Source organism: Tyto alba, unplaced genomic scaffold, assembly GCF_018691265.1.
Source record: "Tyto alba isolate M040663 unplaced genomic scaffold, T.alba_DEE_v4.0 Super-Scaffold_48, whole genome shotgun sequence".
In the NCBI taxonomy this organism is placed as follows: Eukaryota; Metazoa; Chordata; class Aves; order Strigiformes; family Tytonidae; genus Tyto; species Tyto alba.
Window position 1 is genome coordinate 25,059,887 of NW_024881324.1, and position 27,656 is coordinate 25,087,542.

Here is a 27,656-nt window from a genome sequence, read left to right on the forward strand (position 1 = left end):
GTTTGTATATAAACAATATCACCTTAACAACACCGTGGTTGGGTAGCAGTAATTTTAAACTAATCTATAGGCAGCACATTCTAGTGATTAGAGACCTCTAGTTTATAAAGTAGTCCAATTTAGTTTTCAAGTCATTTAAATGCACATCAGAACTGAGTTTTAAATACAGAGCTAAGGTTAATAGTTGCTGGCTTTTTAGACTCTTACTGTATTTTCTAGAGTATTTTTGATGTTTGTACAGATAAGGAATGAAAGAATTATGAACAAAAGATTGGGGGGAGAGTGCAAAGTGATAAATCTATAAGTTTGTTCCATGATTTAAGGCGTATTGCTGGAAAACAGTACTTGATGCTTATATCAACTAGTGCAATGTTTAGAGCTGGAAGAAAGCAACTTTGGAAAAAGAGCATTGGCAGAGTTATAAAGGTAAGTAAACCTGAACTTTGAACTAGGTCAAGACTAGTAACTGTAGAATTTGAATAAAGGTGTGAATTGAGGGGGGAAGGGTGTAGAAAAATACGTGTTTTAAAAGGTGTAAGTGGATGATGTTGGTTTCACAAAACATTCTAATTGTATAAAAACAGATAAACTGCATTTTAAAGTAAAACATAGTAATTGGGATAGGTATTTGTCATGAGAGGTAGTTTTTTTGTGGAACTGGCCTTGTAAGTTAATTGGTAGGGTATCAGTCAAGGCTTAGTTGCACTACTTGTTTTGCAAGGTAAAGGAGACATTTATGCGTTCGACTACTGGTATTTGTATCTCGTCCAGATTGTTTCAGTGGTCTGGTAATAGTATAATTCCACAAATATTATACCGGTACAATGAAGAGCTTGATGCTAGATCTGGCAACAAAACAGAGGTGGGCTCTGGCGCCAAGGGAAACAGAAGTTTAACTTTAGTCTTCCCAAACTTGTAAATATTGGGAATGTAATTCTGAAGACACTGTGTAGCACTGATAAACAATAATAAAATGCAGGTGTCATTAAGACCCTTAGACTAATTTTAAAAGCTGGTTATTTGAACAAGCTATTAAAATACTGTTATAACTAATGTGGGAAACCTCTGAGTTTGAGATTTAAGAGTCAGCTAAGGGGACTGCCCTAATTCTGTAGGCTGTTGTGTTTTTTGGAGAGGAGCGAATAAAAAGCTGTGTGTCTGAAAACTTGGAGTGCTTGGAAAGTGTAAAATGGTTCACAGTTTAGTTTTGCAGGGAAATCCATGAGTGATACTTATGCAACATAAAACATGATAGCATGCCCAAGAAGAAAGAGAGCAATGTTGGTTAAATATGCTTTGCATAATACAGTAAATTAACAATAGAACACTCTTACTTTTTGACTCTCTTATTATTAAACTTCTCAGTTCAGGTGTATTGCTCATCCATAAGACTTTGATCTAGGTGTGTCTAAATTCCATAATGCACAGTATTCTGACAACGGTGTGCATCATTTCCTGGAAAAACTGGTCAGAAACAAGTTTTAACTTGTGTATTTATGACTTCATGCTCACTCTATTTAGAGTGTCTGCAGACCCAGCAGGAACTGCACTCTGCAATGCAGAGCTGGTAATAGTCAATATTTGGATTCTGAGGCTGTTATTTCAAAGGAAGGACCACTGGCATCTGAATTGTGGTCTTTCAGTACCTTCTGTTTAAATATAGATACACATATATACTCTTGCGGTAGTTACGTTTTTTTTAAGTTTTAACTTAATCCTCATTTATTGCTTCAGATTGGTGTGATGGCTATGGGCAAATATGTTAAAATGGATTTAGAAATCTTCCCTTCTGCCTCAGAAGATGATCTCTACTGAAATTACTTTCCTGTGCTAAATTTTTGATATTTAGGTATTAGGAATTGTAAGGTCTTATGTAACATAAAACAAGTTACTTGTTATAACTAGACCAATCATCAAAGGAGGACTTCTTGGTTAGTTTATCTTTGGACTTGCATCTGTTGTAAGATTGTGTCATGTGGCCTTTCTTAGCTTTGTAACTAACAGAGGGGGAAAAGAAACCCAAAACTAAACGGTGCTGCTGTTCTTTAAATGAAGAGCCTAGGTAAAGCTGTATCATATAAAAACTTGGGCGGTCCTCCCAGATAGCTAGGTGAGAAAGCACTTGCCTCTTGTAAATACTGTTCCTTGTGGATCCTCCTACATCATGGGACATTATGAGGAGGCTTTGTTATCTGACCTTGATCAGAATTGCTGCTGCTGCTTTTCAGGGTTTGCATGTAAGTGTTACTGCATATACCAGCAATTCCTCTCTTACCTACCCGAACGATAGCTTCTGTGTTTTTATCAGTCCTTCCATCTGCAAATCTTACTCTTTCCTTGGTCTATTAAATGATGTGAATTACGTAAACCTGCCTGGTTTTTGGTGTCTTTTTGTACAGACGCTGTTTAGGGATATGTACTTCTGTAGTGAATCCTGCAGGACATAAAATATACAAAAACTCCTAGGCCGTGGCCACACTGCTGGTTTGAAGCAAGATGTGGGGGGTAGGTAAAGTTAGAATCTCGAAGTCCAAAGCCTGAACTTTGGAACAGGTTAGTGCAATTCCTTCACTGAAGTTCGGCTTGATACAAAAGGATTGAGGGCTTGAAATTCACCCCTATGCAAAAATCAGGAAGGAAACAGATCTGAAATAGGAATCTACTTGTTCCTCCATGAGCCTTTTGCTCATTTATGTCTGTCCCTTAAAGATGGGTGAGGTGATAAGGGGGGAAAAATGAGAGGTAGAAAGCTCAACGTTTTCTTGCAATTCATTCTCTGAGATTCCTGATCCTAAATAAAGAATATCTTAAAATTTAATCTTTAATTAGTATGCAAATGGAAACTGATATTTTGACCAATTTCCAGTCGAGCTTCTGAGTGTTTTTAGATATTTAAATTAATGACTTGCTATTGAAAGCACTGAAGTTAAGTTTCTCTTAATTTTGGGGGACAACCTAATCCTAAAAATGAGTCAGGAGTGTCTTTTGATGACTGCAACAACTGAGAAATTAGAGTTTGTGATTGGGGAATGCTTCATTTGGGGAGAAGTTCTTAGAAATGCCAGATCATCATAATATGGAAACGTGACAGGCAGGGTGTGTTCTTGAATTGCATTGTAGCAACTATCAGGAAAAATATGCATGCAACTTGCATTAATTAGAGATATCCACCAGAACAATGCAAATGCCTTTCAGAAGTGATGTGGTAAACGCAAGTGAATGTCTATAGCTTTATTATCTAGTTAATAACTCCCTGTTTTCTCCAGGTACAGTTCATTGAAAGAATTTAAGTTAACTAGACTTTTGAAGTTATGTGACGTATTAACAGATGCTCTTGTTTCTGGACTTAGACATCAAATATTGCTTAATGCTATGTGAACAGCTATACACAGTATGTGTGTGTTGGTTATAGGGCTTGAGAGACAGCAAATAAAGGATTGGAAAGCATTGAAAGAGCTGAAACAAACATCAGAGCATGATTGCCCAGTTTGAGAAGGTGCTCGTGGTTTCAGCCTACATAAACAGAAACTAGTAGAAGGAAATGGAGGCTGTGAAGATACCAAGGACCCATCTGTATAGGCAGAGTTGGGAACTGATAACCAGTGTAAGATGAATACCTTGTGTAGCAATAAATCTGGAGTTCTGTGCTGGAAACACAGCAGAGTGCAAAAGTAGTCTCCTTGTAGTTTAAGTAAAACAAAAAGAAATTTTGCTGGATTAAATAGAAGCTAAATAATTGGCAGAGTACTGATTGTGTTTTTCTGTTAAAGATGCTTTATCAGTTGTGTTCAAAATACTGAAACAACAGTTTTTAGAATTCTAGTGTTATCATCTAGTGTGAAGTTGATTCAGCCCAAAATGGCTGCTTTTTGTATGTCTAACTAGGGGGAAAATTTCTACCCTGATTTGAGAACATGTAGGAAAGGCCCATCCTGTGATGACATTTCACTTTTGGAAAAGTGAAAACCGTGTTAGGGGATGACAGAGGTAAACAGCATAAAGTACATGTACAAATGAACCTGCTACTGCATTCTTCAGGCGTATATGTGTAAAGAACAGGATTTGTATGTTTGTCTCATACCTGGAAAAACATTTCCAGTGCATTCAGCATTTATGAAGGCATGCTAGTAGTTACAACTTTACCAAATATTTGAAAAATCCTTCAGAAAGTAGGACAGATATTTACGTAAGGGTATAAAGTGTATACTTGAAGTTCTGTTAGATCTGCAGAAGCTTGTGGATAAATCACTTGTGCATACTTTATAGAGTTACTAGATTTTTCATAATCACAGGGGAAATAAAGATTGAATTTACCACCAATGAAACATAATTCTAAATTCCTTTTGAAAATGAAATGATATTAAATCTTGTAATCCGCAAGCACAATAATACCAGTAACTATTCCAGAAGGCTATTTTGTCTACAACGTAATGAGGTCTATTACATATGGGAATTCAATTTAATTAGAAGAGTAGGCATACTGCTTGAAGAATGGTATAATAGCTGTAGTTAAGCACATTTGTAAACACTTGTGTACCTTGAGGCTTGTGGCTTGTTTTACTTCTCATTATATTAAATAGATAATGTATGAAACACTAGCTTCTTTCAGCAGCATCTGTCTTTACTAGAGAATGCTTACAGTATCTTCCATGAATAACAAAGATGGGTCAGAATCCTGCCTTGACTTGATGATCATATGTGATTTGACTGAAGAGCTGGGACTAAGAATTTAGGGTGTTGAAGAACACTTGCAGAATGACGAAGCCGTACATATACTTTCTTTATTTCTACAGAGCCTTTCAGCAAATAATACTGTACAAAAGACTGATGATAGAAATTTTGTGCTAAATCTGAAAGTGGAACACAGGAAATGAACTGTAAAATCATAACAGGGGTTGCTTCTAAAAATTTCATTTGAGTGCCTTAAAAACATAAACTACAAGTATGGAATAATGTAATAGCCTTTACTTTTAAAAATAAATTCTAGAATTTTCGTTATTTTTGGCTTCAAAATAGATTGTGAATTATTCATTGTTCATGTTTTATAACAGCAAAAGCTCAAGGAAGAGAGGGAGGCTAAACGTGCTCGGCTAGATGGCAGGCATGATTACTTGCTGGATACCGTTGCCTCTTGTGTGAATCTGGACAAAGCAGAAGTAGAAGATGCTCTTCTTGATGGTAACCAGGTAATCTGATTAATTCGATAATGAAGCTCCTAGGGTGCTTTAGAACTGATACAACTATTAAATACTTGGAGGAGGGTTGTCAGAATTCATGTTTGAGATTACTCAAGCCTTCTCATCAAAAAAAATACTTCTCAGCTTTTTGTAATTAAGTTGGACAAAAGTGTCCCTTGTTTCAGGACCTATTGTAACAATATTGATTTTGAAATTGATGAAAATTTCTGCTTTCCAGTGGTTTGTATTATGTGCAATGGAGATACATTTCTGTGATTTGAAAAGAAATTACTATTTTTTTAAAATAGGTAGACAGCAAGTAGATCTTGTTTGACTCCCTGACACTAAAATAGACGTGTTTGCAGTGGGTTTTTTTTGTTTGTTTTCTGTTGTGTTCTTTTTCCATCCGTGTACCTTCAATTTACGCGTTCCCATTTCACTGCTAATATTGTTGAGAGACGGGAGAAAGTCCAGTGGAACGCTACCAAGATAGTGAGGAACACAGGGCACGTAAAGTATGAGAAGAGGAAGAATAAGAGATTGAGGGGCAGTCAAATAGTAGCTTGCAATTGCTTTAAGAGTAGTTACAAAGATGAGAGCTGAACTCTTCTCAGCGGTTGCAGATGATATGACAAAGGAAATAGTCACAACTTGAAAATTGGACATTGAGACCCTTCTTCACCAGGAGGGCGATGCAGCATGGGAATAGGTTACTCAAGTGAGTTGTGGAATTTGTCCTTGAGGTTTTTGGGACAGCCTAGGCAAAGATTTAGATGACAGGAGTTACTGTTGGTGATACAGGAGGTTGGCCTCAAGGTATCTCAGATGTTCCTTCTGACGTTTCTGTGATTCCATGTGATACAGGAACATAAGCTGTGCAGAACACTGCCACAAAAGTTAAAAAGCAAAACTTGTTTCAGCCTTTGCACATTCTATCTGTAAATGGGTTCCCTGGCAAACTGTACTGCCCAAGTAACTGTCAGATGAAGAAAATATTGGCAGCTGTTATACTGGGAAAGAGAAAAGTGTAATAGTTGTTCTGACCTCATCTCGGAGGGCTCAGCCAAGATTTTCTGCAAAGCAGTTTATGTGATCTTAGTTTAACCGAGCCCCATTATTGATGGAAGAAGGATAAATGCAGCTTTCTTCCTCTTGCCGGTGATCTCAGCCTTTCTCCTGCATGAGGAAGTACAGATGGTACTAGCAAATGTTTCTGAAGAACAACTTGTAGAAGCGGAAGCCTTTTCTGCTGGAAGATCGCTATGTAGTTACGGACTGTATGAAACAATGACTCATAGATCAAGAATAATGGATTAGGTCAGACTTTCAAGTGCTGAAACACTGATCAGCATACCAGCATTGAGCAATTAACTTGCTTCCTAGGCCTGTATGGTCAATACATGAGATGCCTGGACTTCACGACCAACACATGGTTCAAGGATGCTGGATGACAGCCTTAAATTGATGGAGAACTGTGAAATTGTCCTGATGCTTGAAATATAAAGGCTTCCTCTGTTGCGAAATGGAATAATTGCAGCTGTATGTTTTCTGCTTTCAGCTAGTTAGCTGAGTGGCAGTTAGACTAACATGGGTGAGGGGCTTCAGTGAGATGCTGCTGCACTTCAGGAAATGAAGAAATGCCCTGTGCCCTCAATTTGAGACATGATATACGGCATTATACAATACATGGTTTCAGTAAACTGAAACATGGCCTGGCTGTATTCAGTTGTGTTCATCATGGAAAAGTTCAAGTGATTCAATTAAGTAGGTGTGTGCTGGTAAAGGACAAAGCGACTCACTCATTTTTTTGGGAGTGGTACCTGGGCCTGGTGTAACTTTATTATTGAACAGTGATAATGTGGTATTTGTCAGCCCTTTATGTTAAAAATTTGATCAAGTTAAACTTTTCATAGTGAGTATGCTATGCGTAATGATCTCAAGATGATCTATCAACAGATAGAGCGCATTGACAAATTCCTGGCCCCTGGAGGTCTGCGTCATCTGATGTTCTACTATCAAGATGTGGAGGCAGTGGATACAGGTACAGCAACTGATGTTATCCTGCAAGATGTTATAGTTGTGCTGAGCAAGTGTACAAGGAAAAAGTAAATAGTAAAGTTTTTACAAACTGTGGCTTAAGTCAAATTTGGTCATACTGGGACATTGATTCTTTCTAATGAAATGAGGACTGATAAATTACTGAAGCTTTTTAGTACACTTCTGCATATTGCTAGGATGCAGCAGCAAGGTCTGTCCTTGTGAGCCCAGCAACTCTTGCCTGTGGGGCTGGGAAATGGTTTTCAGTAGCTGAAAGATGATTTTCACACAAGGTGAGCAGTGACAGGTGCTCTGCCCCCACCCCTCCGATCATGCCACTGGTCTGCCCTCCACAGTTCTTGGCACATTACCGTCCATCCAGGTGATCCTGTTACATGACAGATGGCCCCAGGAGGCATGCACGATGGGTAGTAGAGCCATTATCCCAGAAGTCCCTTCTGCTCATATCCCTTTCCTTCCCCCAGTGTTACCACACTTCTGGTGGAAGCCTCCTGTCGCAGGTGAAAGTATTAGCATGGTGATGATTCAACAACAAATCAAAATTTATTAATAACTAATAGTACTTGATCATTAACCAGTTTAAATACATACAAAATAATTCAGGAAAATGTTGCAATTAAAATAGCGACTTATCTACAGATTCTAAATTGACAAGATTCAATCTAACTTACTATATGTTATCTTAAATCAATATATATATGTGCGCGCATACACAAAAACATGCAAACACACAGATACACATGACAAAGTATTTGGATCCAATAAAATAAATGATATACCCACACACCAATAGGCAGAGGAAGAGTAAGATAAGCTAGCTCAAAGTAAATATTCCTCCTCGAGAGTTTGGAGCAAATCCTCCCAATGCCTTGGCATTCCTCAGTGGGGATAATTGGGACTCGAGTGGGTTGAGTTTGCCCCGGCCTTTGGTCAGCTCTGATAGCAGACAACACCTTAAGGTTTTTGATACCTGAGAGGTGTCCCACCTCAGGGGAGCTGCTGGTCACGGGCTGGGCTGCTGCGATCCAGGAGAGCTCAAAGGGTCTCACTTGGAGTGGCAATCCATAGGGTCCAAGATAACTGACTTTTGTCATTTGTTTTTTGCTGGGGCCCAGCTTGAACAATGAACTACTCTGGTATCTTCCAGCAGTTGCACAAGAATTTGATGAAGGTGCAACTGTTCTTGTTCTCATTTGATCCCATCACGGGTACAGGTGTGCCAGACCAGACCGTTAGGAGCTGATGGACTGTGATAAGCATTTCTGAGGGAGGGGCAGGAGCCAGGCTCGTTAAAGTTCTGATTCACTGCCGTTAGCAGCCCTTATCTCTCCAGGTGGACACACGTCCCCGGGGGAGATGGGTGGAATTGCACTTAGCACCGAGCTGCCCAGGGGGGGAGGATTGCACCACCACACTTTCTTGCTTATCCTGGAGGCAGCTCAGGACCCCTGTGACAAGGACATCCTCCCTTTGCCAAGCTTCTGTCCCAGAGTCCCCAGTGCTGCTACCGTTGGGACTAGCCAGGTGCCATGGGACTCTGAGGTCCTGTGACTGGTTGGTGGGAATTCATCCCATTTGTTTACCCTGGATGTACAAGAAGGGCCTCGTAAAGATATCTATCTATATCTGTATAAATACATGTGTTTATACATATGTAAATGTATACTTATATGAGTGTACGAATATGTGTTTATGTATTTTCAGTATATATGTAGGTACATACCTAAAAGGTATGGAAAGGTGGTTTAATGTGATATAAGCAACTTTAGTAATTAAAATGGAAATGTACCTAGAAAGAAAATGAAATGAAAATACAAACTTGGCAGCTAATTTAGAAGTCTGCTGAGCAAGTTTAACATGCTTGAGTTGAAGTGGTGGAAGTATGTTGGAGAGAGTGAGGCAAGGGGCAAAGCCTGGGCGTATAATCAGTACCCCTCACCCATCCCCAAACTGAACAAATGACCCTGCAGTATGATTGTGGTGGCCTTTGGATGTGGTGATAGGTGCAGGCAGCATGGAAAGGTAGAGAAACAAACAAATTCACAGCAACATGTGCATTGGATGAATAAGCAAAAATCCTCGAAAGATCATGTGCACTGGAGTAAAAAAAAAAAAAAAAAGATTTAGTGGTAAAGAAGGCAGGTGAGTGTGGGATGAAGTGAGTGGGTTGGAGGCTAGCTTTGCCCACAGCTGTAAGCATATTGTTACTTGTAATACCATCACAGCCTACAGCTTGTGCTGTACTACTTTCCTTCTTAGGGCAGAGTTTGTAAAAGAATTTTTCGTGCTGATCATACTGGGGCTGTGGTTCACAGGCTAGCAAAGCAAAAATCACAGTTATAGTGATAGCTACTAATCTGTAAAGTGATTTTTTTTTTTTTTTTTTTTTTTTTTTTGTGGTTTTGCATGCATCTTGTTGGCAAGGACACTCACTACACACCACCTCAAATACAAGCTGGTTTTCTGACCCTGATGTGGATCAGTGAATGCTCCTGTTAGGGCTGAAGATGACCCCGTGAAGGGTGCTTACAAGATATTTTGTGTCCCTGTGTGTGTCTGAGTTCAGTAAGATGTACTCCAAGAGCCCTAAGTGGTCCTTTCAAAGCCTGGTTTTATACCCACTCTCACATGTGGATTTTTTTGCAGTGTTTTGAATGGTACTTTTAATATGTAACCTACACAACTTCTAGCACCCTTTTCAGTAACAGTACATCTTTTCTAAAGAGATTGTAGAGTGTACTGCCTATTCCAGCTCCATATGTTGTGGGAAAGCCCTGAAAACTTGGATGACTTGCTGGTTTAGCCTCTGTAATTACTGAAGTACAAATATAGTGTAAGCCTATTGGCAATAAATCAAATGAATAAAATTCTCAGTCAAGACTGTTTTGCTGATGACAGAGCCCTTAGTGTACTTTTGGTGTAAATAAAAAAAAGAGACCTCTGCAAGATCTGTGGTGAAAAAGGGTAGGAAGAAAGGTGATGTGAACAAAAGGGTGGGGAGGGAACTTGAGTGTCCACCTGATCCAAAATAGGGCAGATGGTCTTGTGCCTGAAAGGAGGGCAAGGGACCTGTCACTTTTTGCAATTTTTTGGTTTTTATCTTTTAGCTACCGGTATCAACAATTAACTTTTTTGATCTTTTTAATCTTGCAGTGTCTCACTGAGATGTGTATGTGTGATTTCACTCTGAGGTAACACTGGAAAACTAGTAACAGAGAAGTAGTGTGTCCAAAAATGCAATCTGAGGGAATTATTTTTTCCCCAAAGACACTGCTACTTCCTGGTGACTCTTTACAAGTGTTACCAACAGCCTAAACACAGGAGAAATATATTCATGTTGGGGGAAGAAGGAAAGACAGGAAAGTCTCCTGTAGCTCCCTTACTGTTGTTTTTTTTCTTTTTTTTTATCCACGCCCCCACCAAAGAATCTGCTGTGGCTTCTCTATCCTTGTTTCCAGAAGCGCTCTGTTTCTTTTTTGTGTGTGTGTTAGACTTGTGTCAACATGCTTTTAAGGAAAGACAGTTGATAATACCTCCTCTGAGGTAAACTATATTTGCTGATTTATCTTTTTTTTTTTTTTTAATCAATAGAGCATTATCTGCAACTGCATGATAGAGCGCCATGTAAGAGGATATTGAGCCTGAACCTTTGCTTAGAAGGAATAGAAAACAAATTAATGAATAAAAATGAAAGACTTTTGGTGTGAGAGTGGCAAAACTATATGAAATAATTCTTACTTTGCTGTGAGGACTCTATATGCTGCATACTGTCTGTGGATAGTCCCATGGGGTGGTTCCAGGCATCTGGGACTTGGAGATACATAAAGCATGACGGAACTGTTTGTTTAGAAAACTTCTACTTGAATAAATAATCAATGTTTTTTTAATGTTTATTTTATTTGAATCTGTAGAGCACTTTGGCCTTCCAGGAAGAGGAATAAACTCTCATTTGACAAAGAAGAAGAAACCTAAAGTATTTGTCACAGAGGGAAAAGAAGTTGCTTTAACTGGTGTATGCATTTTCTTCATTAGATCTAGTCTTTTTAAACCCATCACAGTGGAGAATATCTATCAGGTAAGAATCAGTGACTGCTGATCACTGTACATAATCTTGTTTAAAATTCGTTTTCATCTTGGGGTATTGGCTCTCAGCACATAATTTGACAGCCTCTGACATGGAGGAATGAGCAAAAGATCACAGTTCGGATAAATGAAACACAGGACAGAAAAAGTGGGGAATGGAAAAACTGATGTTATCTTGCAACAGTGAGAAATGAAGAAATAGGTTAAAGAAGAAAATTTGTGATAATCCAGAATGACAAAGAATAGTCAATACCTAAATAATCTGTTAAATTTCAATGTGTTAGCAAATTCATTAAAAAAACAAAAAAAAAAAAAAAAACAAAAAAACAAAACAAAAAAACCCCAAACAAAAAAAAAAACCCAAAAACCAAAAAAAACCCCAAACAAACAAACAAAAAAAACACTAAAAAACCCCAAACCAGTTTTATTTTTGAGACTGTAGATGCAAATTATATATAAACAAGTTTTTACTTGTGAAAGATGCTCTAAATGTATGACAGTCTGAAGTGAACTGAGTTGGAAATACTCCATACTCTCTCAATTTATTCCCCAATATTTGGGGAATCCTACAGTTGTAGGGAAACTAATTAGAGTGCTAAAACAAGAATGATGGAATAAATAAGAATTCAGTACTGTGGAAAACTTCCTATATGCTTCAAAAAGGGAACTTTCAAGTACAGCCCCTAACCCAGCAAATTTTATCTTCACTCATGTCTTCTAGGAAAACCTTTAAAACTGTATTTTGCCCAGATAGGCAAGAAATAGAAGAGCAAAGGGTGGGTGAGCTGGATGTCATCACCAGATTATTTTTTGATCTCTACAGATATATGCTTTCAGGTTTTATGCTTAACTTTCTTTTTATTTCATGATTTTGAAAGATCTGTCTTAGATTTTAGTCAGTTATAGACTACTTAATATTTGAAGATTTTTTTGCTTATTAATAAAGCTTGCAAGCTAGCAATTGCAATTGAAAGATGTGTAAAGCAGACTTCTTAACAATTAATGATATAGCCCTTGCTGACAGTAGATATTACCTTAAAACTAGAAAAGGCAAGTTCAAAAGTAAAAATGATATGTCTGAAGACACATCTAATGTGTGACATTTAAATACAGGTTGTTTGGTGTTAAATTATGTTGCTGAAAAAAATCCTTATGGTACATTCTAATGAAGCAAAAATTGTCTTCTACATTGATGTAGTTTACCTCAGAAATCTTTAGACAGTCTGAAAGACTCTGAAAAGCAGATGTTCTGTGAATTGTTCTCTTGAACTAGATAGAGGTATTCTTCCTAGACTAAAATCTTTGGGCAACTGCAAGTCAGAATTAACTGTAGCTCATAATTTTGTTATCTAAGCCTTTTAAGTGCATATATCTCTGCTGAGATGTATGTATGAATATATTCAAAAATATAATTCTGATAGCTTTAGAAGTGGCAGACTGGAATAATTTTTCTCACTCATATAAACTGAGCTTTATAAATAGAGGTCTCTTACACTCTCATTGTATTTTGGAAGTGTTTTCAGATCTTCATTTCCTCAGTTTTGTATGATAAACTGTGACCCTGTGCAAATCTTGCAGCTCCTGCTAGCAAGAATTATGCTGTTACTGCTTTAAGAGCACTTGTACACACTGGTAATTTTTGAGATGATCAAATCAATCGGTCTGGAATAAAAATAATGATGGCAAAATTTTGTTTTCTATTTTAACTTGTATTGTTTTTCTTTTACAGGAAGTAAATTTTAATATGATGGATGTAGGTAGAGATGGCTTACTAAAAAGTGTTGAGCTGTTGATATCGCAAATCTTCATTCCAGCCTTACAGACTACAGACTGTGGCTGGGTTGAATTTGGTGGACCTCAACAAGCTTCCAATATTAAGCAGGACTTCCTTTGTTCCCTCGAAGCGTTTGTTAATGTGCTATCAGGAGCTCAGCAAAGTCTGTTGGAAAAGGTAGTATGTTCATGTGACAAATAGAAATTGAGTTAGCTGTACAATGTCTCTGGCTCTTTTGAATTAACTGCTGTTGTAGAATACTCAAAAAAATTGCTTTTGCTAAACTGGAGGAAAAAAAAAAACACTTTTGTTTGTTGTCATCAGTAACTTGTTATACATTCATCTGACTTTAACAACTCTGCAGGAGCTTCAGTTCTTGTTAGTTTTGGCACCAGTTCTTTTAGAGCTATTAACTTCTTGACTCTCCAATGGCTGTGGCCATTCTTAAAAAGAATGATCAATGTATGACAAACAGTTGCTTTTAACTGTTAATTTCTACTCAGCTTTTGTGAAGGAAAGGGCATGAGAGCACAGCTGCAAGGCTGGTGAGTTCTCTAGATTCCAGAGTCCAGTTCTGGATCAAAGCAGTTCAATCTAAGCTGAAGTGGGAATATGAAGTGAGATACCCCAAGTAAGGCAACTTTTTAAAGATCCTGGATTATTTGTCATGAGCATTTCAGGGTTTTTTAACTTGTATTTTAGGTCAATCTGAAGAAATGTGAAACGTGTGATCTGGAAACTTTAAGAGGACCTTCCGATTACCTGCTGGTTGCTAACAGCATAGATGGTCTCAAAAGAATAGAAATCTGCATGAAAGGATGGACCAAACAAATTGAACAGGTGATGCACGGGAGAAATGTGAAATATGGCAAAAGGTGCTTATTGGCAGGTGACGATTAATCCTACTGACATATAGATGCCTTTCTATAAAGTTATATATGATCAATCCCTGTATTTTAAAGTACTGTTGGCATGTTTTGTGTGGTTTTACGTTTCAGTGAGAATATTATTGAGAGATTTTTCCATCTACTAGTACACAGAGCATGCACACATCTTTGGAAGCTTAGTCCTCTGCTTTTAATCATCACTTATTCTTAAAGTAGCAAATAGTTAAGGATTCTCAGTGAATTTAATGAAAGCAAAAGAAACGCAATAGTTCGGTGAACAGTACTCTCAGTGGTCAAAATTATACTTTGAAACATGCTTTGAAGGCTATTTGCAGAAAATGTAATTGTCTGTAACAGTGCTCATGAGATTGAACCCCCCTTCTAACTCAGAACTAAAGAGGCTGAGCAAAATTAAGGTCTCATGTGAGGTGGTGGCTGAGTTAGGTAATTTATTGTGTTAATACTAGGAGTTAAATTATGAATTAATCCATGCTACCCCCATGCAGACAAAAAAAAATTAGCATCACTCACTGATATTACTGTATGATAAAAGGTTCTTGCAGAAAATGACCAGCTGAGAAAGGAAGCTGATGACCTTGGACCAAGAGTAGAGCTTGATTATTGGAAAAAGAGATTGTCAAAATTCAACTACCTTACGGACCAGCTGAAGAGCCCAGATGTGAAGGCAGTGCTTGGAGTACTCACTGCTGCGAAATCCAAACTTCTGAAGGTTTCTATTTTGAATTACAACAGATGTAAACACTTGAAATGCTTTGTATACCCTAGTTCGTTTTGGTGATGTATGTAATGTTTCTGGTGGGGAGAATAATGAAGCATCTTTTGCTTTTTTCTTTGTCCTTTCCTATTCCTTACTTTGAGTAGATAAAGTTTAAAACTAGTTTAATTTATTGGAAAAGACTGGGAATCCCCTTTGTCTGAAGGCTGATAATGTACTGCATCCTCGTGGCTCAAGAGAAATAAATACTTAAATCTTTGAAAAGTTCATTATTAAATCAGAAAATTGAATTAATGAATTGGGTCTTTGATAGCAAGGAAATAAAAAAACCCATTTTTTTAAACTGTTGTTACAGTGTCTCAAAACTGCTTGTGGGGTCATAACTTCTCACATTGACATAACAAAGTTAAAGACCCATCACAAACAGAAAAATAAGTGAATAAAACAAAAACTCTTGGTTCATCAAAATGAGACATGTGAAACAAATACATGGTTATATACTCATCAGTCCATCAAGCAAAACCAGGTAACAGATGATGTCTATGTATTTTACAGCATTTTGACTTGACGCTACTACTGACATAACTTGTTGACCTGTGTGGTCTAAACTATGTTCACAGTCAAGTTATGGAAGCAAAACAAGGACCCGTTCCTCGTCTTGGGTAAAGAAGTGTTACTCTGAAGTAACGGATCTGTGCTTCCAAATATGTTTAAAGGCTAATGACAAAACAGAGTGATCTCAAAACAGTTTTCTGAAATGTGTCGTTTTATTTTCTGTTTTTCAACTTTATATTCTTAGAACTGGCGAGTGTTGGATATTCGCATCACAGATGCAGCAAATGAAGCTAAAGATAATGTGAAGTATCTGTATTCTCTGGAAAAATGTTGTGACCCATTGTACAATAGTGATCCTGTAAGCTGAACTTTTAAATTCTTAACATAAATCTCTTGAGACAACCAACGTTAATGTGTTTTGTAGGATCAGTTTGGAAATTACATAGCATTTTAGGTACGCATTACCAGTTTGAGCCTTTGTTCAGCTGTGTTAAATGTGGCCTAGTGGGAATTTCTGGTTACAAAATAAAGTACTTGTAATTTTTCTTGCTGTGGTGTCTATGAAGCTTTTGGTTTTGTGATGAAACCGGCTTCTGTGCTATAGAGGTGAAACCTCTGTAATTAAAAAAAAAAAGAGGGTGGGAAAAAAGGGTTGAAAGTGAACCTAGTGCTATGCTAATGCAAAGGGCTTTTGTCTTTGGCCAGGTCATGCTTAGCTTAACCTTTATAAGGCAATTTTCAGCTTCTTGCATTAGGAGAGCATAAATATGGTTATGTAAATATTAAGGTGTAAATACAAATCACCTTCTCACACCATAGTAACAGGATGATGCAAACATAACTAGTAAACAAAACTAGCTAACCTAAAGTATGGGATAGGAGGAAGGATTCTCACCGTCCCATTATCTGTAAAAGTAGGTGGCAAATGGTTGCTTTTATTAAAACTGGTTTTGTAACTGACTATATGTCTTGCTAGTCAGAGAAATATGATGAGTAGCCGTGAAGACTCAAAGCTTTGACCATCCTAGCTACCCCTCTTTCTCTCCATACTTTTCCCAAAGTGAAATTGTTTCCAGACAGTGCTCTGGGCAACCATGACATGGCTCATGGTTTTAGAACAGAGTGTTCTTTCAGTGTTTCCCAATCTGATATTTGAGTTTCTCTGATAAAAGTTTAGTGTGATACCCATACAAAACACAGTTAAGAGTGAATATGCTTGCTATTGACACTGTGTAGAGTCTGTTAAACTTGATCTGCTTAGTGTTCCCCATACTGGCTTTTACCAAGGAGGAAGTGGTGCCAGCCTCAGAGATGTTCAATTTTGAGAGGGTGTAGCGCTTGCCCTGGAAGCCATCGAGGCATGGAGCATGAACCTTTCCCTTGCTGGTATTTACCTGTAAAATGTTGAGAACCAGTTTGTTAATAGAATAAAACACACATTGCTTTTGAGAGTCAGACGTGAGGAAGAGCTGTCTGAAAAACCTTTGTCCGGCCCATTGATGGGCTGAGGACAGGACTGCTGGATTTTGAAATGATGCTTGTCTTCAAACTATTGAAGAAAAGTAATTTCTCTTGTACACAAGATGTACTGGAAGCCATATAGGCTATGGAAAATTAAAATGGGTGTAGTCGGTTAACCTTAGCTATGCGCTTAAGCTCTCTATTACTCCCCCTCAACAGAATGGGAGGAGAATATAGGATGAAAAAACTCATGGATTTTTTCAAAGACAGGGAGATCACTTACCTGTTACCATCATGGGAACAACACACTTGACTTTGGCAAAAGTAACTTAGTTTATTGGCAGTGAAGATAGATTTGGGTAGCAACACAGACAAAAATTCAACCCACATCTCCCTACCACCCCTCTTCTTCCTCGACTCCTCTACCTCTTCTCCTCCAGGTGGGAATGGGGGAGCTGCGGTCAGCCCATAACAGCCCCTCTCTGCTGCTCCTTCCCCCTCACCCGGCTCCAGGCCCCAGCCCGGGGCCTCTCCCGGGGCCGCAGGGAAACACCTGCCCCAGGGGGTCTCTCTCTGCCGGGGCTCCCGGAGCACCTCCTGCCCTCCTCCCGCTCTCCCCTCGGGGCTCGCAGGGCTGTTTGTCCCCCTGTTCCCCTCAGCCCTGGCTGCCGGGCAGCGTTTTGCCCGTCCTTACCCAGGCTTTCCCCGAGGCGCCGCCATCTCAGCTGAGGGGCTCAGCCGTGCACCTGCACCACAAAGAGTGGGCTGTAAGACCACCTCCTCCCACGCACTTCATCTATTGTATACAATTTTTTTACGGTCTAAATGACAGTATTACAGGAAAGTTGTTCTTGATAGTTCCTTTATTCAAACGAGCGTCGTGAGGCTTAATGCAATTTTGGGGCTTTCTTTATATGCAAGCTTACATTAGGTTTAGCAAAAGAGCGTACGAACATACTTTTTGTGAAACTAAGTGGTACTTTTGAAGAGGCCTTTGTCTCACATTTCTCTTACCAGAATTCTTTCAGCCAAGACTCTAGTGAAAATTTTTCCCCAAATTGAGTTGTAGAACTTGGAGGGTAGACAGCTCTGCAGGAGGGGTCCAGTGAAACAGGCAGAAATGTTAGGAAGACCATGTTTGTAACACTCCTGCATTTTCTAATTAGGTGTTAAGTTAATATATGGTAAAAGTACTGAGCAGAATTCAGACTGTGTGTTTCTTTTAAGGTATCTATGGTGGATGCTATTCCAGGACTCATAAATGCAATTAAAATGATTCAGAGTACCTCTCAGTATTACAACACGTCTGAAAAAATATCCTCGCTGTTTGTGAAGGTTGGTGCTACAACATGAAAGGAAATTTTCACGGATTTCTTTTGTGTGTTGTTGCTTGAATGAGAGAGAAAACACGAAGAGACCAAGCGATTGAAGAGGCAGCATTTTGGTCAATTTCATGCTGCTTTTTGAATGTACAGAGAATGGGAAATAGTGATAAAACTACTTCACATCTAGAACTTATTTTACTGTCTGTGATTTGGATTTGTAAGAATTTTTTCTTGAAGATCAGGGCTAATCTCAACACTGATGTGAATAGATTGAGGAACTTTTTATGACAATGAGTTTTACCTGTGGTCAACTGTTTTTTATAAAACCGATCATGTTAAATGTATATAGACCTTAAGCCTCCTTATGTTTGCATAAAGAAGGAAAGGGAGTTGGAAGGACAACCCGTTCTTTAATGATCATAGTCTCATGGGCCCTTGATTTTGCCTTTGCTTATGACTTTGTAGTCATCAATGGGATTTTGAGGTTGGTACAAGGTATTTAGGTTTAGGATGAGTGTAGTTAATCGACAGCGTTTCAGTGGTGTAATGATCTGGAGGCTGAATATTTCAAGGAGGGCAATCTGTCTGTGTGGCTGGTATTTGGTGTTCTGCAGGCTTTAGGCCAATGGAGTCAGAGGTATAGGATGAGACTGAAAGAAAGGCAAGATCTTCTTTGTCTGGAAATTATTTCTTTCACAAGGTTAAAACTGTTTTTAGGTGACCAATCAGATGATCACAGCATGTAAATCTTACATTATGAACAACAATACGGCCACCATCTGGAATCAACCTCAGGAGAGAGTTATGGAAAAGCTACAAGCAGCTATTAGACTTAAACAGGTAGGTGGAAAGAGCATGTGGAAAACGGAATATAAGATGAGATTTAGGAGGGTATGATCAGGAAAACTGTATTTTATATGAGGAAGCAATATTGTAACAAAGGAAAATGAAGCTATTGAAAAATACCTTTGGAACTGGAATGTTTATGTTAGAGCTAACAGGGAATTTAGTCCAGTGTCTTTTGATTTTCTGGAAACAGGATTTTGATGCTTACCCTAACTTAATTATGCTTCTTATCTGAGAATTACTTGGATATTCATGCCTGAGTTTCTCTAGGAAGTTTCTTCTCATGCGATGAGGAAGGATGTGTGGCAAAAATGAAAACAGAGGGAATTGTTGGGCTGAATAGATTTCTAAGATATGTGGACAAGCTATACCTTTAGAAAGGGCAATTTAGTGAACTGATAAGCATTCAGCTGTTCAGGTTGTGTAGACTTGCTGGGAAGATAGCCTTTATTTTTTTGCATACACTTCCATGACCATTGGGGGAGATATTTTTTTTTCCCCCTTTTAGAACATAGGAACACAGGATAATTCAGCTTGTGAGGGTCCTCAGCCAGGTATCTAGTTCAGCTTTTTGCTCAAAGCCAAAGCAGGGGCAGCTGTGAGATCAGCCTTGGTTGCCCAGTCCCTTATCCAGTCCTGTCTTGAACCTCTTCACGGATGGAGAGACTACACAGCTTTTCTGGACAATCTCTTTCACTGCTTGACTGTCCTTAGGGTGAAAGATTTTCTCCTTCCATCCAGTCAGAAAATCTTCTGTTTCTATTTATGCCTATTACTTCTTGGCCTCTGTCTATGTGTTACTGTAAAGAGCCTAGCTTTGTCTTTTTGATAACCTTCCTGTAGATATTGGAAGGGTCATATTAGGTTTTCTCCATTATTACTTTTTGATTCCTTAATGATATGTGCTTGGAACACTATAACTTCACCCTGACACCTTCTGAAATAACAAATCTTGCATAGTTCTACCACAAATTAGTGTAAATTTATATGGCATCTCACTGCCAGCAATGAGTAGTAAATCTGTATATTTCTGTAAAGATATAACAAATTATTCATTTACTGCATTAAAATATGTTGAAGGATTAGGTTTTTATTTGAGTCTTACTAGTTCTAAAAGCTTTCAGGAAATCAGTAGTTTAAAACTTAAAGTTTGAATCACTAAAAATTTAGGAAACTCTGGGCCCTTTGTATTAATATCTCCAAGTAGGGTTATTCATACATATTTGTGATAAAAAATAATGAACGTTGTATTTTAAAGTGAATGATTCTTAAAAGAAGCAATTTCAAGCAAATCTAACTTTGGGAAGAATTTAGTTTTAACATGTTTGGAGTAAGGTTTGTGCCTAGTTAGGAAAGCAGAATGAAAACTGAAAGCTGCTATGGAGCAGCATTCTAACTTCACGAGGGTTTTTGTTCTGGAAAGTGATTTTGGAAAATTTGAAACATTATTACTCAGTAAAACCACTCATCACACAATTGTTATTTTCAGTCTCTGAAACCTGGAATCTGGGTTGTTATCTTGGATATTCAGTAAACACATCAAGCCCTGATATAAAATAGAGGGAACAAAATTTCACACTAATTAAGGATGGAATACATATATGTGCAGTTCGTTCGTTTGATGAAACATGTGATCCTGTAATGGTATTGTTGGTTTAGTTTTCAGAGACAAATTCTGTTACTATCTTTATGGTGCTCATGATTGTTTATCAATAAAACTTCTACTGGCTATCAAGTGAGGATAATGTCTGTCTGCATAAATTTTGTTTTAGCTGATAACAGTGCATTTTATTATATTCTTGACATTCTTCTTTTAAATCTTTGGTTTTAGGAGTATCAAAATTGCTTTCACAAGATAAAAGAGAAATTGGAACAAAATCCAGCTGAAAGACAGTTTGATTTTAGTGAGATGTATATCTTTGGAAAATTTGAAACCTTTCATCGACGTCTGGTAAAGATAATAGATGTTTTCAATACTATGAAAACCTACTCAGTTCTACGGGAGTCTAAGATAGAGGGATTGGAAGGAATGATCACAAAATATGAGGTACATAGTAAATTTTGGATATTCTGTCAGTCTGACTTGAACTTTAAACAGTAAATAATTATGAAAATTAGAAAAGTGTTTATCAAGAGAAAAATTAACTCTAAGTTGTACTAAAATTACTGGGTAATAGTGGTGTAGATATGTGATTGCTGTGGAAGTGAGCAAACAAGATGAATAGGTGGACACGTTCACTGAGAGCTGCGTTCTAAAGCTGTGCCAGCAGGCTGCTTGGAAACTCAGGTTGCTGAGAATTTTCAGGTCATGCTATGAAGATACTATTTGGGTAGCCTCGAACACAGACATTTCATTTATTTGGGGCATTTGTATTTGAAAAACCACCTATGACCATTAGCCCAGGCTGTGATGCAGTCTGCAAACTCTATACAGATATATACCCCGTTATCCGTTGCAGCACTCAAGTCCTAAAGAGTGAGATTTGTGTGGGACCTAGTTACTGTGAAGTCAGTTGCACTTGGGGGAGTGTGTGTGTAAGGGGAAATTATACATGCTTAGGTAGAAAACACTGCATGGAGTGTTCTGGGTAGTATACATAAAGGGCAGAAAGTGATTGTACTTTTTTGAACAGTGACAAAATTGAGGTGCTGAAGTGTTTGATTTGAACCATAGCTACAGGAAGTTATTATGTTGTAGTTCCTAATGTTTTACCACTTACCTGCTGTCTAGGATTTGCTTGATTTTAGAAGAAAAGATGGAATTTTTATTTACAGCAAAGCAATAGAACTGAAGTTCAATTGACTTACAATAAAATGGTGGAAGTCTGCTGTGCTGAAAATATGTTGAGCTTCATAGCTCTACTGTGATACACTACTAGGATGTTGAACAGTGGTTCATCATTAGAAATCCTTTAACTGTGTGTACAGCTCAAGGGAGATGCTGATCAAGATATATTTTCATTTGAGTGGACAGCAGCTATGTAAGAGAAGCCAGGAATAATAAGTCCTGGGCTGATGATATGCTTGATGATATGGTGACTTCTGAATAGTCTGTTTTTATATGGAATAAGTTAATTTAAAGACATGGAAAATACTAATATGAAGATATTTTTCTTTGTTGAACTTTGTTAACTTTTAAATAGAAATAATGAACCTCTGCATGAGATGATATTTAATGGGTAACAAATGTCTTTGATGAAAAGCAAGAGTCTGGATTTACTGGCAGTTCTAATTGACTTAAAACAGAAATAAATAATATAAATGAAATTTATTTGGACATTGCAGCAACTTGTTTCCTGCAAATATCATTTAAGTGGTTTGCTTATATTGCTCAGCAAATGCTGGTAACTAATGGCAAAGGTAAAATGTGAATGTGCACAGCCCACTGTGCTAAATATTTTGGTGTGGTGAGTCTTTTTGATAAGACAATTTTTGGTGATAATATTCTTTTTCTGTAAAACTGTTTAGAGTATTGTTGACATCATGAAGAACAAGCATTACAATTTCTTGGATCAACGGAAGACTGATTTTGACCAAGACTATGAAGAGTTTTGCAAAGAAATAAATGATCTTCATGTAGGTTTTATGATTCAAATAAGAATGTAATTTACTGATGAATCCTCATGAAAACAAAAATTCCTCTATCTGAGTTATCAACAAATTATGCAAATCTCAAAATTTGCATTCTGAATTTGAAGAATTATTCTAATTTATCTCCACTTTAAAAGTTGCATTTACTATCTTTCAGACCAGTTTCATGGAACAGTCCAGAAAGGGTCTTAAGGGCCTCCAACGAAAGGAGTTTTCATTACTGTACTTTACTTGGAAGTTATGCTAGCAAGAATACCACAGAAATGGATGATTTCATTGATTGAATGGGAGCATAGCACAAATAAGTCAGATAATTAACTTTCCCATAGTTCTGAAATCACAAGTTGGTGGAAGGAAGGGTATTGTTAGAAGAAAAAAAATAAAATAAATGCTTGGCTCACTTTGTTTGCCAAAGAGGTAAGCAAGCATTCTTTGAGAGCTCTCAGCATGGTGGAAAATTTGAAGGTACAGAATTTTTTGTTGGCTGCATGGCTACAGAGGGAACTTAGAAAAAAATTGCCTTGAAAATTGGTTGTATTTTGCTTAATTCTTGAGGGAAGGAAGAAGGGGAAAATTGATGCTTATTTAGGTCAGCTTCACATATGCTGTATTAGAACATGATTTGTTTATGATAAACCTTGTCAAATAATACCTGGCTTATTTGAGGTGTGTGCCTTACGTAGTTCTCTGCTGTAGAATTATTTGCTGTTCTTCAGGATCAATTAAGGATTTTCATGGACATCACCTTTGAAAATACTCTGAACGCTGAAAGAGCACTGAGTATGTTGAAGAAATTCGAAAGGTAATATGTCCCATCTAGATGGATAGAATTCTGCCAGGCAATGGGAATAACACTTTGAGGATGGTGGGAAGTGAGAGGAGCAGAGCTGGAAGCATCTCCTTGAATACAAACAAAAACCAGCTCAACCTCCTCTCACTCAACTGTTCAGCTCCCTTAAGGGATGTCTTCTCTGCAGTGTGGATAAATAAAACCCATACTTTTTGTATTGGAAAATGAAAAATATAAGTGGTCTTTGTATGTCATCTTTCAAAATTAGTGTAAGTACAGGAGTACTTTATGACTGTTAGCATATTTGCCTTAGCTTTGACCTTGAGCAATTACATTAATTTGTTACCACAGTGCAGTTAGAGTAAAATGGTTGTATTGGGAAACAGTGAAATTTGTCTTGATAAATCCACATTGTTGCAAAGCAGCCTCAGTCTTTATTGCACAGTTTTCTTATAATACTCTGTTTAATGGAGTAGCTGCTAGTGACGGATTGATTACAGTTTGCTGCACATAATTTTAACTCAGTGTTTGAAAACAGTGACAAAACAGAAAATGTGTAGGCTTACTTGGAAACTTTTATCATCTGGTCTAAATCTTGGTTGCTTGGAATTAGGTTGTGACAGCATTTGTTCAAGCTTTAGTGAGAACTCTGCTGCTAAAGTAGTTACTTTCTACAGAATGCAAGGGAATCTGGAACAAGTGTGTTTTCCAACAATGCATCAGAAGAATTTCAGAAGTATTGAAGGAGTTTTTTTAATGATTATTGTTTTTCTAAGCAGATTACAAATCCCGAGTCTCGGCATTGGTGAAAAGTATCAGAAAATAATTCAAAACTATGGCCGTGACATAGAAACAGTCTGTAAGATCTACACTCGGCAGAAGCAGGACCCTCCACTGGCTCGTAATCTGCCTCCAATAGCTGGTAGGATCTTGTGGGCACGCCACCTATTCCATAGGATCCAGGAGCCCATGGAATCTTTCCAGCAGCACCCGGCTGTTCTGCGAACACCAGATGGCAAGCGTGTAATCCGCAACTACAACAAAGTGGCAAAAGTTCTGATGGAGTTTGAGGTGATCTACCACAGGGGATGGCTTCAGCAGGTAAACCAGCTGATTTTGATTAGGTTATTTCTTTTTTAAAAAAAATGTGGTGGATTTTTGTTGTTGGTAAGCTAAGAACCTCTAGCTTTACGAACAAGATTGGATTCCTGTTGTTTCAGGCCTCGGTGAAACACTGAGTTACAGCAGTGTGAAGGAATCTCTAGTTAATAGCAGTAATCAGGTATGCGAGGCTGTAGACTTAGGATGCTTCTTAAGTGAGGGATGGAATAAGAAAAGGTACTTTATAAGAAGGTGTTTCTATTAATAAATAATGCCTATACTGCCTGTAGCTGAATTTAGGAGCAATTGAAAGAGCTTCCTTATAACTAGTAAGTTATAATGAAAAATATTTATTAGGAAAATGTATAATGAAGCTTCAGTGATAGTCTTAGCTGACACCCTCTTTCTGCCGTATACTGCCGACTCTGGTTCAAGAAGATCCTGTGTGCAGGGAGTTTTGTCAGCTGGTTAGCTTAAGGTAAAAGCAGACACAGAGGGTGTCTCTGGTCTGGACAGTATGGATTTGGTTTTTGAGTGATAATCCATGGGTACACTCCAAGTGAATGTACATCTATAAAGCATCCAGTCTCAACAGATTGAGCATCCTGTAGAATTAATAGCCATACTCCATGCACAGGTGTGTTTTGAGCCTGTTGTGGGTTAACCCTGGTAGGCAGCTAAGCACCACACAATGGCTTGCTCGCTTCCCCCCACCCACCCTCAGTGAGGCAGGGACGAGGGAAGGAAAAATAAAAGCAAGAAAACTTGAGGGTTGAGATAAGAAATTATTTAGTAAGTGAAGGAGAAGAGGAAGAAGTGGGAAAGAAAACAGAAGTGTTGCCAAGGCACTCACTCACAACCTGGCAAGGGTAGACCACTGTCCAGCCCGTTCCAGAGCAAAAGATGTCTATCCCCTTCAACCCATGCCTCGCCCTTTTTATTGCTGAGCATGATGTTATATGGCATGGAATATGTCTTTGGTTATTTTGGGACATCTGCCTGGTTTTCTCCCCACCCAACCTCTTGTGCACCTCCCCAATCTGTTCACTGCAGGGGGCAGAGTGAGAAAGGGAGAAGGTCTTGCTGCTTTTCAGCAATAGCTAAAACATTAATGTGTTATCACCATGGTTTTGATTACAAATCGGAAACATGGTACCATACAAGCTGCTATGAAGAAAATTAACTCCATCCCAGCCAGACCTAGTACAGAAACATTTAATTTCCAGTCAACCATTTGGTAAGTCAGAACAATTTTTTGTCTGAATATTCTTCAGAAAACATGGTTTACCTTAAGTTCTAAGCCTCATTTGACTGATTTTTCCCTCTTGGGTTTTGCACATGAATTCTCTGACTACCTTCATATTATCAGATGGTTTCTGCAGGGACTACTTTATAGCCTTGACACTTCTGGAAGTTTCTACTATCCTATTGGCATGTTTTCCACAACTGGTTTCTTTGTTGCCTTGTCAAAGAGCATGTTGTAGAAAAATTGGCCTCAGCCTCTCAAATCTCAAAAAGAAGGATCAGAATCTCCAGATGACTGTTTTGAAGGCGGTGGCACAGTTAGCAATGCATCTGCCTCTTGTTCTTGAAGCTCATCCCCAACTTTTGTACAGTGTTGGAAATCTCTGGTGCTGATAAACATCAGTCTTCTCATGATTTCATGTGCTCTTCACAGAGAGCTGGTAGGGTATGTGTATCCCTTGTGTTTTATGGAAGAGGAATTGTGACACTTCAGGAAGCCTTTGGTATTTGATTAGTGTTTCTATCTTGGACTTGGTTTCTGTTTCAATGACAGTGCTGTGTTGGATACCTGCATTGTTCCAAGTATACGGATGATAGATTTCATTGAATTGTACCTGCTGCTGATATCATGTCCTTGCCTGGGCACTTTTAAGATATATTCCCTGTCCCAGCTATAAAGACTAAGGAGGATGTATGCTTCTTGTGGTGCTACATCTGTCTCCTTTGACTAGATGATCTAGTGATGAGAATTTCTAACATGCACCATCCATTGGTGGAGCAGTCAAGTGCATTCTCCTTTCATCTTTTACACAATGCCTGTAACATCCAAAGCATCTCCCCTGAACTGGTCCTTTCTTTGTGAGGTCTTGTGATCTGATTCTGATCTGTGCTAAAAGTAAGCATCTGATTTCTCCTATAGCAGAGTCAAGTCACACTTGGCAGCCATAGAAACTTGCCGAGCCTGCTTCAACCTTATACTCATTAGGTGGAAAGAAAGGAAGATGGATTTGAACACAATTTCAAGTTTTTGAAATGAGCATACATGCCTTGAAAATACACGGAAAGTATACCTACTTTAACATCAATGCACTTGTCTACCAGATGTGGCAAAAAAATGTGACTACTGTACAGTAATTTCTTCTCTCTTGAGGCAGCGAGTGCAGACAGATGTGGACATGAGTATGATAGAACACAAGGTGGAGCTCCTGTTCTACTCCTGATCAAAAGAAAAACAAGAAGGGGGCAAATGTCCTGTGGGGAATAAAAATGCAACAGAAATAGGGATGTAGCTATGACTCCTTTTTAGTCTTCTATACAGTAGAAATAGTTCTTAGTGGCACTTTCTGATATTTCTGAACTATTTTTTCCCCCTTTTGCTTGTTTGTTACTGGATGGTTATGACCTTGTTTATCCACTTTTTAAATAGCTGTCATGGTTTGAGCTTAGAGGGCAACTGAGCGCCACACGGCTGCTCATTCCCCCTTTCTGTGCCGGTGATGAGAAGGGGAAAATAAGTCAGGCTTGGGATTTGAGATAGGGCAGGGAGGGGCAAATCACCCATTATGGTCACAGGCAAAAGGCGGACTTGTTAGGGGAAGAAAAAAAGAACATAGATTTATTACAGACACTAACAACAACATTTAACTGAATAGGACAGTGAGAAGCATTACCACACCTTGAGAACACCTTCCCCCCACCCCTCCCTTCTTCCCAGGCTCAGCTCTGCTCCCGATATCTCTACCTCCTCCCCCAGTGGCGCAGGGGCAGGGAATGGGGGGTGCAGTCAGTGCTGCTGCTTCTTCCATTTTTGGTGGGAGGAGGTTCTGGAACTTCTCCCTGCTCCATCATGGTCCCCCTCTCACAGGAGACAGTCCTCCACAAACTTTCTTCAATGTGAGTCCCTCCCATGGGCTGCAGCGTTCCCGACACTGCTCCCTCGTGGGTCACTAACTTTCTCCGATTGGATTCCCTCCCACGGCTGCAGCCCTTCCCGAGCTGCTCCGGCGTGGGACTCCCCCCATGCTGCA

The 27,656-nt window shown here is 38.5% G+C and overlaps 1 protein-coding gene across 3 annotated transcripts in view; it reads left to right on the forward strand.

Moving 5' to 3' along the window:
- The window catches only part of DNAH5 (dynein axonemal heavy chain 5), a 149,798-nt gene that overhangs the window by 21,105 nt on the left and 101,037 nt on the right, over nucleotides 1-27,656 (forward strand). For 2 of the 3 annotated variants that reach the window (XM_042806933.1, XM_042806934.1), the window contains exons 1-14: nucleotides 370-426; nucleotides 5,052-5,186; nucleotides 7,134-7,218; nucleotides 11,147-11,310; nucleotides 13,048-13,269; nucleotides 13,795-13,932; nucleotides 14,533-14,709; nucleotides 15,515-15,628; nucleotides 17,959-18,066; nucleotides 18,774-18,896; nucleotides 20,734-20,949; nucleotides 22,371-22,478; nucleotides 23,210-23,295; nucleotides 24,063-24,384. In XM_042806933.1, the coding sequence (XP_042662867.1) occupies nucleotides 370-426; nucleotides 5,052-5,186; nucleotides 7,134-7,218; nucleotides 11,147-11,310; nucleotides 13,048-13,269; nucleotides 13,795-13,932; nucleotides 14,533-14,709; nucleotides 15,515-15,628; nucleotides 17,959-18,066; nucleotides 18,774-18,896; nucleotides 20,734-20,949; nucleotides 22,371-22,478; nucleotides 23,210-23,295; nucleotides 24,063-24,384 (2,055 nt within the window). Of the gene's footprint in view, nucleotides 1-369; nucleotides 427-5,051; nucleotides 5,187-7,133; nucleotides 7,219-11,146; nucleotides 11,311-13,047; nucleotides 13,270-13,794; nucleotides 13,933-14,532; nucleotides 14,710-15,514; nucleotides 15,629-17,958; nucleotides 18,067-18,773; nucleotides 18,897-20,733; nucleotides 20,950-22,370; nucleotides 22,479-23,209; nucleotides 23,296-24,062; nucleotides 24,385-27,656 lie in introns of those variants that run through there. The other variant, XM_042806932.1, reaches the window with a different exon arrangement.